This window comes from Miscanthus floridulus, chromosome 14, assembly GCF_019320115.1.
Source record: "Miscanthus floridulus cultivar M001 chromosome 14, ASM1932011v1, whole genome shotgun sequence".
Lineage (NCBI taxonomy): Eukaryota > Viridiplantae > Streptophyta > Magnoliopsida > Poales > Poaceae > Miscanthus > Miscanthus floridulus.
Window position 1 is genome coordinate 20,005,951 of NC_089593.1, and position 15,734 is coordinate 20,021,684.

The 15,734-nt window shown below is 43.0% G+C and overlaps 1 protein-coding gene across 1 annotated transcript; it reads right to left on the reverse strand.

Moving 5' to 3' along the window:
• Window positions 1-342: 342 nt before the first annotated feature.
• On the reverse strand, window positions 343-1,501 carry LOC136505718 (uncharacterized). The gene has a single exon (XM_066500861.1). The coding sequence runs from the start codon at window positions 1,392-1,394 to the stop codon at window positions 654-656; it is 741 nt and encodes a 246-aa protein (XP_066356958.1). The 5' UTR covers window positions 1,395-1,501; the 3' UTR covers window positions 343-653.
• Window positions 1,502-15,734: the final 14,233 nt, after the last annotated feature.

Genomic DNA, 15,734 nt, shown 5'->3' on the forward strand with positions numbered 1-15,734 from the left:
GAAAAGTTTTATTCCCATTAAACTCTCTTTACTCCTGAAAATTTTTTATCATCTCTTTCTTCATTAATTCGGTACCACGTAAGTATATTTAATACCCAAGGAAAAACAGTTGTGTAGGTGAAAGGGTCCATGGGGAGATCGACTGCTGCCAAGCAGATGTAGGTACAGCTCGCTTTCAGGTACTACTGGTTTTTAGTTTTTACACAACTCATTTTCAGGTGGTTGTGTGCACGAGCGAATGGAATCACTTCACTAGCGGATTTACTTATTTATTACTGGAACGTGACAGAAACGGATTTATTTATTTACAAGCTAGGAATACCTGTTAATTGAGTGCTTTAGCGAACCTTTCTTTTGTTAATTTGATTTCTCTCTCAGCCATCTACATACAGTAATCAACCAATCAGCTGTACACGGCTCACAATCTGAAAAAAAATCATTACAAACAGTGTGCACACTCCAATCCTATGCCAAATCAAACTCGCAGCAAATGAAATCACGCAGGACAAAAGCAACCAAAATTTGTCAACCCAGACATCAATTCCTACGGATTTGATTTGAACAGGAGGACGTATGTACACAGCTCAACTACAGCTAAAGCGCAGGCGCAACCTCAACTACTACCCCTGCCTCTGCCTGCACGCACGCACGCGCTACAACGGCCCAGATCTCGCCACGCGTCCGTCGTCGTCCATCTGGGCCGCCCACTCCGCCGCCCGCCGCCCCGACGCGAACCGCCGCACGCCTCCCAGCCCCGGCGCCAGCGCCGGCTCGGCCTCCGCAACCGTCACCTGACTCACCTCCTTATCCTCCGCCTCCCTACGCCTCGGCGCGTCCGCCAGGGGCGGGAACGGCGGCGGCGGCGGGGACTGGTCGACGCACTCGACGGCGCTGTGCCTGGACCGGCTGCGCCGCATGAGGAAGCCGAGCCCGCCGCAGCACCCGGGGGCCCTGGACCCCGCGCGCGGCGGGCGGCCGAGGCGCGCGCGCTCGCGGTCCGAGAGCACCTTCCCGATGCAGGACACCTTGGGGGACCCGGGCTCCGGGACGGCCGCCTTGGGCGCGCGCCCGCCGCCGCCGGTCTTGGCCTTCTTGGGGAACATGGCCGGCGGGTGCTGGTGCCGCCGCAAGGTCCCGCCCAGCTTCCCGGACAGCCCGATGATAGGCGCCGCCGTCGGCTTCAGGTTGCCCGAGAACCTCTGCGAGGACCCCGACCCGGCGCCGTTGTGGGCGCCGGCGTGGCTCTTGACGACGGATTTGGGGTTGGTGTTCTCCTTGAGGGAGTCGTCGCGGTCGTACACGCCGTTGATCTCCGACCACGCGATGTCGTCGCCCAGGCGTAGCTGCGTCGACTCCGGCGGGACGCCGCCGAGGTGGTCCCGCGAGGCGGACATGGCGCGCGGGGAGAGGACGCAGCAGAGAGAGAGAGGCGCGCACGCGATGGAGGAGCTTGGAGTTTTGCAGGCTTGCAGCTTGGCACCGGTTTTCGTTTTCCGGCGTGTGGCGTGGTTTTTAAGGTGTTTTTGCGTTGTTGACTCGTTGGGATTGCCATCTGCACAACCTTTTTACTTAAAAAAAAAAATTCTTTTCACCCACTCGGGTTTATATTACCTCCCTCCGTCTGAAAAAAAAATACTTACGTGCCATGAAAAATAATTCACTTATTTGAATGAATAAATATTCACAGTTATGTCTTTAAATTAATTTATTACGAAAATACATTTCATAATTAATCTGAAGATATTTATTTGGTATAATAATTTATTTGAATATTTTTTATCTATAATTGATCAAACTTAAGGTATTAAACATGACACTGTTAGAAAAGTATTTTTTGAGAACAGAGATAGTATTTATTATTCATTCAGTTGGAATACGTTGTCCGTAGGACCTGGCGTGTAGCGCGTGCACTTGGACTACCGACATTTCTTTTCTTTTTTTGTATGCAAAATTGTAAAAAGTGAATGTGTTTGCAAATTTTGAAAAGGAAAATGTGAATAGCCAAGACCATGTGGAGTCTGTTAATTCTTTTCACAAAGTGCTTTTGGTTTCGTAATGACAAAGGTTGAGTCCAGTGTACATGATTCTCGGTGGACGATTTAGAGTTGACATTTTTTGTGATGTGATCTTCAAATCGCCCTCTGGTGAGTAATTATCGACTCATTTGACTTCGCATGGTTTTTCGATCAGTGCATATACTTGACAACCACTCCTAACTTTTTTAGGATCCTTCGTGTATATGATATTGAATAGGTCTTTTTTACACAATTTTCATGCATCTAGGTTATAAATTTTTCAAAAAAAAATAATTCAAAAGAAGTAACATCATTGGCGGCCTGGGAGATGAAGATCGGAGAGCTAGGGTTCCAAGTGGAGGGGAGGGGGGGGGGGGGGGGTCGACCTAACACGGAGATGGCGGTGACGGGGCATTTCAAATCGTGAGTTGACCCATGAGTTTGGGGATGACCTAGATGACACTATTATACAAGTTCAGGAGTCCAAATATATAAAAATCTGAGAGTTGTGGAGCCATGTGACACCACAACACAAGTTCAGGGACCCAAATAGCAAGATCCAGAGGACACAATTGTGCAAATTTAGGGATCGCTCGTGAATTTTACATTCAGCCAAAAAGTTACGGTGTTTAGTGTTTTTAAGATTTTGCTAAATCTTACACTAAGCGACATGTTTTTTTTTTAAAAAAAACTAGACTAGAGGTAGTGGTATTAACTAAGCCAATAGCTTACCATTTGAGGTTAATTTTAGTTTTCAGCTGGTTTTGTTCCACTGGCTTAGCTTTCAATGTTGAGCAAAGGATTGGCATAACAAATCTCTGTGAACCGCCAAGAATAACACGTAGTCCAACCTCCAAAAGTTTGCGAGCATACACGTAGGTAAAATTTTCTCCGCTATGGAATATGGGTGAAGACCGAGTGATGATTGACATGAGAGTAGAGACTAGTAGACTACTAGAGACCCTGGGAGGAGAAGACAAAACATGAGTGGAGGATCGAGATCTCTGAAGACGACGAGAGGGACCGTGCAACGTGTTCGGGCGCGCAGTGCCGTGCGAGTTGGTACTTAGCGTGAACGAAAGGTTGGTTTAGAAAAAAGAAGAAAGAAGGAGCTAGACGAAGACAAGCAAATGGTGAAGCTGCTGCTGTCTGGGTGACTGGGTCTGGCCTAGCGATCCTCAATTCCCGCGGATTCAGACATTCTTTTGACCTTGGAGGCTCGGCTGTCGGCTTGGACTTGCTGGACTCCACTGCGGTAAGCAAAGGCAAGGCCTTGCCGTCAGTGAGTCCTTGTGCCTGTGCATGCACGACGAGGAGTCGCCGGGTACAGGTACAGTGCCATAGGAGTACAGTATAGAAAGCATGTGGCTTCAATTATTTGTGTCTGAATTCGCTCTGATTTTACGTCTACAAATGTACTCCCTATCCATCGAATCGCTAGTGTGTGTTTTCTCTTCACATGTCTTGTCTTCTCCTCCTAGGGTCTCTAGTAGTCTACTAGTCTCTACTCTCTTGTCAATCATCACTCAGTCTTCACCCATATTCCATAGCGGAGAAAATTTTACCTACGTGTATGCTCGCAAACTTTTGGAGGTTGGACTACGTGTTATTCTTGGCGGTTCACAGAGATTTGTTATGCCAATCCTTTGTTCAACATTGAAAGCTAAATATAGATTAAAAAATAACTAATTATTTAGTTTACGACTAATTTATGAGACGAGTCTTTTAAGCCTAATTAGTTTATGATCTGACAATGTGGTGCTACAGTAACACATGTGTTAATGATGGATTAATTAGGCTCAATAAATTCGTCTCGTGGATTACTAACTGATTCTGTAATTTGTTTTTTATTAGTATATCAACACTCCATGCTCCACGTAATACGCGTCTAAAACTTTAGGCCTTAAATTTCAACCAGGCTTCAGATTTTTTTTTGACCTGTTTCTTAAAAAAAGGAGATTTTTGTGACTTGTTACACAAAAAAAAACTGACCTACTTTTTGGCTTCGCTAGTTGACTTGTCACTTTCTGCGTCACATCCAAACCCTGTCAGGTAGCGTCGCTCTCCGCGTGTCGGATCCACTCTGGCTCTTATAATATGTATCTTTTACCTTAATTTTTTTATATTTTTTTTTTTTACAAATCAGTCGGGACAATATTTCAGCTTATTTTTTCAGCGAAGCAAACGGACCTCTCGTGATTACAAATCACGTGCGTGCTTTTTGCCAGCCGTCCACCCGACTCGACGACTCTGGCCCCAGAGACGCCGCCGCCGTCGCCGTCCACCACCACTGGTCCCCCTCTTTTTTCCTCCGGCATCTCGCCCAGGAACGAAGGAAGCGGAGATTCATTGTTTTTACTAAGTTTTTCTTAGTAGATTAAGTCATTAAGATTAGTGTCTCTTCGTGCCAAATATTTTGGTATTAGAGTTTTATATCCTCCTCTTCCTCCTCTCCGGCGACGGTGAAGGGGAAGGGTAGAATCGTCTTCTCCATGGCGGCTCTGTTGAATATGTGGACGACAACTTCGGCGTCAGCATCTTCATCGACATGACTACATGGAGACTTTTGTTTCCGAACGGCGGCATCAAGGCGGAGATGATGTCGCCGCCATGGAATAATTTTCTCCTATCTCTTCTTCGTTTTGTTGTGGTTAGATCTGGCCACGATGAAGGACTAGGGAGAATAATTTTCAGATCAGTCTTCCTCATTCTTCGGTGGCAGAAAGAAGAAAGAAGACACCAGAAAGAAGAAGTTCCTCAATTCCGCCTATAGGAATGTTGGTCGTCGTTCGTTGGGCATTTGTTCTCTAGCCATTTGCCGAGTGTTTGTCTGTGGCCACACTGCAAAGTATCTAACATGTTAGGTTTGAGTTGTGGTATTCACAACGTGGGTACTATTTTTATAATCTAGAGTATTTGTAACGTGTTAATATACTCAGCTATTATATAATATCATTCTTCTCTTGTTTGGGAAAAAAAGGAAAAAAGATTACAAATCACGTACTACTGCCTTCGTGTGCAGTAATATCCGGTCGGATCTCACACGTTTGGTAGAACCAGAAGATACAATGCTGCTGCCAGTGCAGTGCCTACTCACGCTATAGTTTCCGTGCACGTTCTTTTCAGTGACAGGCTGGCAGTGCTCTCTCAGTTCCCAAGTATATACTCCTCCAGGTTTTATTAGTTAAATTTCAGTAAGGGCCTGTTTAGTTGTAAAATTTTTTTATATTCGTCGTATCGAATCTTGCGACATATACATGAGTACTAAATATAGACAAAAAAAAATAATTGCATAGTTGTGTGAGAAATCGCGAGATGAAACTTTTGAACCTAATTAGTCCATAATTAGACACTAATTGCTAAATATAAACGAAAGTGCTACAGTTGTCAAAATCCAAAAATTTTTGGATCTAAACGGGGCATAACATTGATCGTTTTTTTTGTGAAAAGTACATTAAAAACTACAGAACCAACAAATAGAGAGGTTCGTTCGTCTTATGTAAAGAACTGGTGGAGTAGAAGTTAATCATGGTTGATGATGAGGTGTTTGGTTTAACTTGAGGAACTGCCGGTGTACTAGGGACCCAAGTGTGATCTTCATGAATTTTAGTGGGATGGATTATCATATTCCATTCCAAAACTAAATAAAAATTTGACAAGATGACTTAAAATAAACGGTAATGCTATAAATAGAACATCCGATGAACGCGTGGCGGGACGTGTACCATAACTTTGGTTTTTTTATTCCCTGCTCATTTCCGTGTCTCTTATTCTCATCCGGACGTCGTGCCTCACTCCACTCGCTGCTACGGCGTTCTCCCACCGAGCCCCGACCCTGCGCCACTCACTCCTCGCACCTCTTCCCTGCCCGTCGCACGCCCCACCCGTGCCTTGCTCCTCGTCTCGGCCGTGCGCCGCGTTGCCCGCTCCCTCTCGTAGCGCGCGCTGCTCGCCAGGCTAAGCCAAGGCTGGTGCTGCCGGTGCTGGATGGTGGTGGTGCTCACGCGCCGCCGGATCCCACCCCGATGACCGGAATCGACCGGCCTTAGTCTTTCCCTCCCCTATGTTGTAAATGTGTGTTTCAAGTGTTTCAAATATTTTATAGGTATATTGCAATTGTTACATATGGATGTTGCAAAAGTAGATCCGGATGTTGAAAGCTCTAGTTTGGTTTTGGTTAATTGATGAAACCCTAAGTGCTAACCTAGTTTATCAGAAATGGTTATGAGATAGGTAGCACTACTTCAAGTGATGAAGCAATAGCGAAGATCATGACAATGGTGATGGCATGGTTATGGTCAAATGCTTAATCTTGGAAAAGAAGAAAGAGAAAAACAAAAGGCTCAAGACAAAGGTATAAAATGTAGTAGCCATTTTATTTTAGTGATCAAGACACTTAGTGAGTGTGATCATATTTAGGATAGATAGTCGTACTATCAAGAGGAGTGAAACTCGTATCGAAATACGGTTATCAAAGTGCCACTAGATGCTCTAATTCATTGCATATGTATTTAGGATCTAGTGGAGTGCTAACATCCTTGAAAATGTTTGTGAAAATACGCTAACATATGTGCACAAGGTGATACACTTGGTGGTTGGCACATTTGATCAAGGGTGATGAAGTTTAGGTGCAAGGGTAAGAAACTCCACCGGTGGAGTGTCCGCCCGTAGAGTACGGACAGTCCAACGGTGCCACCGGTGCCCTAGACAGAAAAATTGGAGGTCACTGCAAGTGACCGGACGCTGGCCTCGGCTGGACCGGTGCGTCCGGTCAGTGGCAGCAGAGGGTGCGCGCGTCAGTCTATTGACCGGATGCTGGGTCACTCAGCGATCGGACGCTGATTGGCTGCGTCTGGTCAAACTGACGGGTCTGCACAGTACCTAGGGTATTGCACCGGACGCTTGTCTGTATCCGGTCAAGGTGGACCGGACACGTCCGGTCGAAAAAATACGCCTCGGGGAGCTTACTGGAAACAACTGGACACTGGGGCTTCAGCGTCTGGTCAGTTTTGCCAGAGCGTCCAGTCAGCTTTGTAGCCGTTGAAATCTAATGAACAGCGTTTGAAGCTAGTGACGCGTGGCGTCCATCGAGCGACCGGACGCTGAGGGCCAGCGTCCGGTCAAGTCTGACCGGAGCGTCCGGTCAGCCCACAGTGTGCCCAGTGAAGGGGTACAACAGCTCTATTTTGTGGGGACTTCTATTTAAGCCCCATGGCTGGCTCAAGCTCACCTCTCTTGCACATTTTCATTGACATAGCAACCTTGTGAGCTTAGCCAAAGTCCTTCCACTCATCTCCATCATTGATTCGTCATCTTTGTGAGATTGGGAGAGAATCCAAGTGCATTGCTTGAGTGATTGCATCTAGAGGCACTTAATATTCGTGTTGCACTGCGGATTTTGCTTGTTACTCTTGGTGGTTGCCACCACCTAGATGGCTCGGTGCAGCGGTGGAGGATCGGCATGAGTTGGTGATTGTTCGTGGCCGTCTCCGGTGATTGTGAGGGGAGTTGTACCTTCCCCGGCGGAGCGTCGAAAGGTAACTCTAGTAAATTGCTCGTGTCATTGAGTTACCTCACTTGTGGATCGGTTCTTGCGGTGTCCAATCGTGTGGATGAGGTTTGTGAAACACCTCTTAGCCACCGAACCACCAAGTGTTGGTCGACACAACGTGGACGTAGCGTGTTGACAAGCACGTGAACCTCAGGAGAAAATCGATTGTCTCTTGTCTTTGGCATTCTCTAGGTGATTGGCTATATATTCTTCTTGTGATTGGTTCATTCCCTACATGTCGGTATAATCACCCTACTCACTTATTTATATTCTTGCAAACTAGTTGATACAAGCTCTTTAGTGTAATTAGAATTGAGAGTTTACTTTATTATTTACATTCATCTAGTTGAGCTCTTTAGAGTAGCAAGATTGAGAGTTCTTAGTGAGTAATTACATTGGAAGTTGTGTGCCTAAGTAATCATTGCAACTAGAATTGTTGGATAGGTGGCTTGCAACCCTTGTAGAGCTAGAGCAAGTTTGCATTACGCTATTTATCATACTAATCAAATCGCTCTAGTTGATTTGTAGATTTTTAAATAGGCTATTCACCCCCCCCCTCTAGGCATATTAGGACCTTTCAAGTGGTATCAGAGCCGTGGTCACCGTTTGATTGAAGGCTTAATAACCTCGGTGTCAAATTATGGCTCAAGTTGTGTTCAACCATGTGGGGGGCAAACCACCGTTCTTTGATGGCACATGCTATGATTATTGGAAGAGAAAGATGAGGATGTATCTTGGTTCAATCAATGATCAAGTGTGGGAAGTGACCGAGAATGACTATGCTATCATTGATTCCGATGATCCCACCAACCAAGATAAGATCAACAAGCAATGCAATACAATGGCTCTCAACACTATATACAATGCCATTAATTCCAAGGTGTTTGAGCAAATCAAGGACTGTGAAAGAGCAAATAAGGTGTGGAAAAGATTGGAAGAAACATATGAGGGCACACCGGTGGTAAAGAGTGCCAAGTTGTATATCCTCAAGGATAAATTGACAAGCTTTAAGATGAAGGAAGATGAGAGCATTCTGGGGATGTTCCATCGATTGCAAGTAATTGTCAATGACTTGAAGGCTTTGGGAGAGAAGATCAAGGATGATGATGTCTCTCATCGGTTCTTGATGTGCCTACCTCCAAGATTTGAGATGTTAAGATTGCTAATCATAAGAGGAGGATTGAAGGATATTACCCCCAACCAAGTACTAGGTGATGTCATGACACAAGAGACATACCGTGTGGAAAGGGAGGGGAATGACAAGGATGACAAGAAGGAAGAAGAAGACAAGAAGAAAAGCATAGCATTCAAGGCTAGCTCATCATCATCAAAGAACAAGGGCAAGTCCAAGAAAGAATCAAGTGATGATGATCTTAGTGATATTGATGATGAAGCTATGGCTCTCTTTGTGCGCAAGATGGGCAAGTTCATGAAGAAGAAGGGCTATGGTGCAAGAAAGAGAAGAGATCACACCAAGAAGAAAGAGTATGTGAGAAGATGCTACAATTGCAAAAGCCCCGATCATGTAGTAGCAAATTGTCCATACAATAGTGACAATGATGAGAATGAGAAGAAGAAGCACAAGAAGGATAAGAAAGAAAAGAAGGAGAAGAAGGAGAAGAGAATGACCTTCCAAAAGAAGAAGAAATGTGGAGGCTATGTGGTCACATAGGATAGTGATGGCTCTTCGGATAGTGATAGCTCTAGTGATGATGACAAGAAATCTATCAAGAGAGCACTAGCAAGCATTGCCATCAACAACAAGCCCTCCATCTTCGACACTCCATCGACGTGCCTCATGGCAAAACCTACTAAGGTAAAATATGATGTGAGTGATGATGATGAATGTGAAAGTGATACTTGTAGGAGTGATGATGATGATGAGGAGTACTCTAAAGAGGAGCTCATGGACATGTGTGAGCTCAATGCAACTCATGAGAGGCTAATGGTAGCCCATGAGAAGCTTGGCAAAGCTCACTCTAAGCTTGAAAAGGCTCACTCCTCTCTTATTGAGCAAGTCAAAGTGGAGGAAGCCAAGAAGGAGCAAGTGATCATAACATGTGATGTGGGACTAACATGTGATCTTATTGATGAATCTATTTTTGTTGCTCCCACTAATACTTCTTGTAGCAAAATCATTACTACTCTACCTATGAATGATACATCACTAATGGTGGAAAATGAGAACCTCGAGAAGGAGGTAAATGAGCTCACTCATGCCTTAGGCAATGCCTATGGTGGAGAAGCCCACTTGCTAAAGTGCTTGGGTAGCCAAAGATTTTATCTCAACAAAGAGAGATTAGGCTATACCCCCAAGAAAGGCAAGGCGGCCTTTGTCACTCCCAAAGCTAGCTTTGTGAAAGGCAATGGTCGGTTTTACAATAGATGCAAGCAAGTTGGGCATATAGAGCAAAATTGCAAGACCAACAAGAACAAGTTACCTAATGTATCCTCAATTAAATTTGATTCTTGTTACATGCTTTATAAGGGTACCAATTGTGTGAAGGCTAAGTTCATTGGTACACCAATTGTGGGCCCAAAGAAGAAGGCCATTTGGGTACCAAAGACCTTGGTGACTAACCTACAAGGACCCAAGCAAGTTTGGGTACCTAAAAGGAATTGATCTTCTTTTGTAGGTAAATTATAAAGCCAGGAAAGGCATTGGGTACTTGATAGTGGGTGCACACAACACATGACCGGTGATCCAAGAATATTCAATTCAATCAATGAAAGCAAGAGCAATGGAATTGATAGTATCACATTTGGTGACAATGGCAAAGACAAGGTCAAAGGGCTTGGTAAGATTGCAATATCCAATGACTTGAGCATTTCCAATGTGCTACTAGTAGAGAGCTTGAACTTCAACCTATTGTCGGTAGCTCAATTGTGTGATCTTGGTTTCAAGTGCATATTTGGTGTGGATGATGTAGAGATCATAAGTGTAGATGGCTCTAACTTGATATTCAAAGGATTTAGATATGAGAATCTATACTTAGTTGATTTTAATGCTGGAGAAGCTCAATTGTCAACATGTTTGATCACTAAGTCTAGCATGGGTTGGTTATGGCATAGAAGGCTTGGTCATATTGGAATGAAACAATTAAACAAGTTAATCAAGCATGACTTAGTTAGAGGCTTGAAAGATGTCACTTTTGAGAAAGATAAGCTATGTAGTGCATGTCAAGCCAGAAAACAAGTTGGTAACACACATCCTAAGAAGAGCATGATGAGCACATCCAAGGCATTTGAGTTGATGCACATGGACTTATTTGGACCAACCACATACACTAGCATTGGTGGAAACAAATATGGATTTGTGATTGTGGATAATTTCACTAAATACACATGGGTGTTCTTTCTTGGTGACAAGAGTGATGTGTTTGCAATATTCAAATCATTTGTCAAGGGCATTCACAATGAGTTTGAAACAACAATCAAGAAAGTTAGAAGTGACAATGGTAGTGAATTCAAGAACACTAGAATTGATGAGTTGTGTGATGAATTTAGAATTAGACATCAATTCTCGGCTAAGTATACTCCTCAATCAAATGGGCTAGTTGAAAGAAAGAATACAACCTTGATTGATATGGCAAGATCAATATTGAATGAGTACAATGTGAGTCATTCATTTTGGGCCAAAGCAATCAATACGGCTTGCTACTATAGCAATCGACTCTATTGTCACCCATGATGGAGAAGACACCTTATGAGCTATTGAATGGAAGAAAGCCAAACATAGCATACTTCTGGGGTTTTGGTTGTAAATACTATATATTGAAGAAAGACACTAGATTGAGCAAGTTTGAAAAGAAATATGATGAAGGTTTCTTGCTTGGTTACTCCACTACTAGCAAGGCTTATAGAGTTTGGAATTTGGCTAGTGGTACTCTTGAGGAGGTTCATGATGTGGAGTTTGATGAAACAAATGGTTTCCAAGAGGAAGATGAGAATCTAGATGATGTAAGAGGCACTCAATTGGTCAATGCAATGAAGAACATGGACATTGGTGAGTTAAGGCCTAGAGTGGTGATTGATGTTGAAGATGACAAGAATCAAGTGCTCTCTAACTCAAATGTGCAAGCTAGTGGTTCTCATGATCAAATCCAAGCAAGCACTAATAATGGCAATGTGCAAGATCAACAAATGGCTAGTTCATCATCTCAACCAAGTGATCAGTCTAATGCAAGCAATCAAGTGCAAGTGCTTCAACCAACCAATGTTGCAAGAGATCATCCATTGGACACTATCATTGGTGATATTTCAAGAGGTGTGTAAACAAGATCAAGATTGGCTTCATTTTGTGAGCATTTCTCATTTATGTCATCCATTGAGCCTAAGAAGATAGATGAAGCTTTGAGGGATGTTGATTGGATCAATGCTATGCATAAAGAGCTAAACAACTTCACAAGAAACTAAGTATGTGATTTAGTTGAGAGGCCTAAGGATCATAATGTGATTGGAACTAAGTGGGTCTTTCGGAACAAGCAAGATCAAGATGGGATAGTAATAAGGAACAAAGCAAGATTAGTGGCTCAAGGTTACACTCAAATTGAAGGTCTTGACTTTGGAGAAACATATGCCCCCGTTGCAAGATTGAAAGCAATTAGGATCTTGCTAGCTTATGCTTGTGCCCACAACATCAAGTTATATCAAATGGATGTGAAAAGTGCATTTCTAAATGGGTACATCAATGAGCTTGTGTATGTTGAGCAACCTCCCAGTTTTGAAGATGAAAAGAAACCCAACCATGTTTACAAGTTGAGAAAAGCTTTGTATGGATTGAAACAAGCACCTAGAGCATGGTATGAGAGATTGAGGGATTTTCTACTCTCTAAGGGATTCAAGATGGGAAAGATTGACACCACTCTCTTCACCAAGAAGCTTGGGAATGACTTGTTTGTTATGCAAATCTATGTTGATGATATCATCTTTGGATTGACGAATCAAGAATTTTGTGAGGAGTTTGGCAAGATGATGGCAAGTAAGTTTGAGATGTCTATGATTGCAGAACTTAGTTACTTCCTTGATCTTCAAATCAAGCAAATGAAGAATGGCACATTTGTGAGTCAAGGCAAGTATATCAAGGACATACTCAAGAAGTTTGAAATGGATGAAAGATAGCTATTAGTACACCAATGGGGACAAGTGGAAGCTTGGATAGTGATGCTAGTGGCAACATGGTGGATCAAAAGATGTATCGGTCTATGATTGGAAACCTACTCTATGTGACCGCATCAAGGCCGGATGTGATGTTTAGTGTATGCATGTGTGCTAGATTTTAAGCCTCACCAAGAGAAAGTCATTTGAAGACAACTAAGAGAATATTGAGGTACTTGAAGCATACACAACATGTTGGATTATGGTATCCCAAAGGAGCAAGATTTGAGTTGATTGGATATTCGGACTCTGATTATGCGGGATGCAAAGTTGAGAGAAAGAGCACATCGGGCACATGTCAACTATTGGGAAGATCACTTGTATCTTGATCATCAAAGAAGCAAAATAGTGTAGCACTTTCAACCGCCGAAGCGGAGTACATTTTGGCCGGTAGTTGTTGTGCTCAATTACTTTGGATGAAGGCTACCTTGAGTGATTTTAGAATCAAGTTCAAGCAAGTGCCATTGCTATGTAACAATGGAAGTGCTGTAAAGCTCACCAACAACCCAGTTCAACACTCAAGAACAAAGCATATTGATATCTGCCATCATTTCATAAGAGATCACCAACAAAAAGGGGACATTTGCATAGAGAGTGTGGGCACTGAAGATCAACTTGCCTACATATTCACCAAGCCACTTGATGAGAAGAGGTTTTGCAAGCTAAGGAATGAATTGAACATACTTGACTTCTCCAATATGTATTGATGCACCCCCATTATATGACATGCCTCTCCTTCGAGCCAAGCAAGGTAAAGTTGATTGACATGTCATCCATCCATTGCTAAGGACATGATTAGTGCATCTAGACATATTTCACATTTGAATAGACTCATTTATGAAAATCAAATAAATTTGATGCTTGTATGGTACCACTATTGCTTGAATGATTGAAATGATCTAGTGGTAGCATATGACATGTTTGTGGGCTTGTAAACCTAGTGTTTGATTTAGAAAATGAGCTATAAGTGTTTAACTCAACATGGTACAAGATAACCCTTATTTGGAGGTGTGAAGAAGCTTGTCCTTGGATCAAACTGAGTTAAATATCTTTTGCAAGTAATCTAGATTGAACCAAATTGGGAAAATGATCCTCATTTCATATGGTTTTACCCCAACATATCTATAATTTGAGGCTACCTTTTTGTGCAAATTGTTGACATTATTACTCCTACCCTATCTATACTTTAAGCCTTTGTGGTCATTGATGACAAAGGGGGAGAAATAGTGTACAAAGATAGTGAAACAATATAAATAGGGGGAGCAAGCTCATAAACTTGTATGGTGCATTTGAATGAGCATTACATATGTTTGCTTGCATGGCATAAGTTTTAATTTCAAATATCCATGCTTGTGTGGTGTATGCTAGTTGTAGGTTTGAATGTTAAAATGAAAAACTAGCATGCATAGGCTAAGTAACTAGACTTATGTTCATTCTATGGAAACTAGACCCTTGCATGTAATGTTGATCTCACGGGGTATTCTAGTTCTTGTATATGTCTAGTTACTAATGGTGCTAAGGACGGTATATTGGTGCACTCCGATTGGTATCACGCTTCAAAGGTCCATCTCTTATACCTTAGCATCATTTGGTAGAAATTGACTCCTATATTTCCTATCTAATCATATGTGCAAAGCTTCAATCTAAACTCTTAGCACATATGTAGGGGGAGCAATTGCTATCATATGGAGTTCATGAAACTTGCCCATATCCTTTACACATGGTAAATATGCTTGGGCGAGCAACATGGATTCAAATGAACTTTAATTTATATCTTTGTATAAGGGTTGTCATCAATTACCAAAAAGGGGGAGATTGAAAGCTCTAGTTTGGTTTTGGTTAATTGATGAAACCCTAAGTGCTAACCTAGTTTATCAAGAATGATTATGAGATAGGTAGCACTACTCCAAGTGATGAAGCAATGGCAAAGATCATGACAATGGTGATGGCATGGTTATGGTCAAATGCTTAATCTTGGAAAAGAAGAAAGAGAAAAATAAAAGGCTCAAGGCAAAGGTATAAAATGTAGGAGCCATTTTGTTTTAGTGATCAAGACACTTAGTGAGTGTGATCACATTTAGGATAGATAGCCGTACTATCAAGAGGAGTGAAACTCGTATCGAAATGCGGTTATCAAGAGGAGTGAACTCGTATCGAAATGCGGTTATCAAAGTGATCACATGTGGAGATGTCTGGGTTTCAGGCATCCAACGTCACAACTCGCTCGAAGCCTTCTCCATTTTTTACCACAGCCTACACATGCGATAACATGACATCTCACCAAGTTTCGTGATTTTCGGACTACGTATGGATTTTATATAATTTTAAAACACTTTTCCGGCAAGTCGGTCATCATGTTATGCGAACAAGATGCGTGAAAATTTGATGCGAGTTCGTGGATAGAGACTCAACATGCACCAATTAACATGAATAACATTTTTTGAAACACTACATTGCAATATTCCATGCACCTGCAGTTCAAATTTGACATATTCGAAAAAATCAAAGAATCAAAATAAATTAAGGAAATATACAAAACAAAATCAAAATTGGCCTAAATTTTAAAATTGAGTTCAAAACAATGTATTGTAGCACCACAAAAAAACTGGGCTAAAAAAACCAAAAAAAAATTTGCCGAGGGCTTTTTGTCGAGGGCCTGGTCCGTGGCCCTCGGCAAAGAATTTTAAAAAAAATAAAAAATCTTTGCCGAGGGCCGTGATCTGGGCCCTCGGCAAAGAATTAAAAAAAATAAAATAAAAATCTTTGCCGAGGGCCGTGGATCTAGGCCCTCGGCAAAGGACCGAACCCTAAATCGGGCCGCAGCCCAAATTCCCGATCGGAAATTGTGAAAAAAAATGCTCGACCATCTCCCTCCCCACGCGCCCGCTCGCGGCCGGCCCCCGCGCGTCCACCACCTCTGCCGCGCACCCTACCGCCGCATGCCCGCTGCTGCGCGCGCCGGCTGGCCCGAGCCCGGCCGCCCCGCGCGCCCCACCTTCGCGCCCGATTCC

Bases quoted from the DNA above. Each gene is read 5' to 3' on its own strand.
- LOC136505718 (XM_066500861.1), bottom strand. From the start codon at position 1,394: ATGTCCGCCTCGCGGGACCACCTCGGCGGCGTCCCGCCGGAGTCGACG.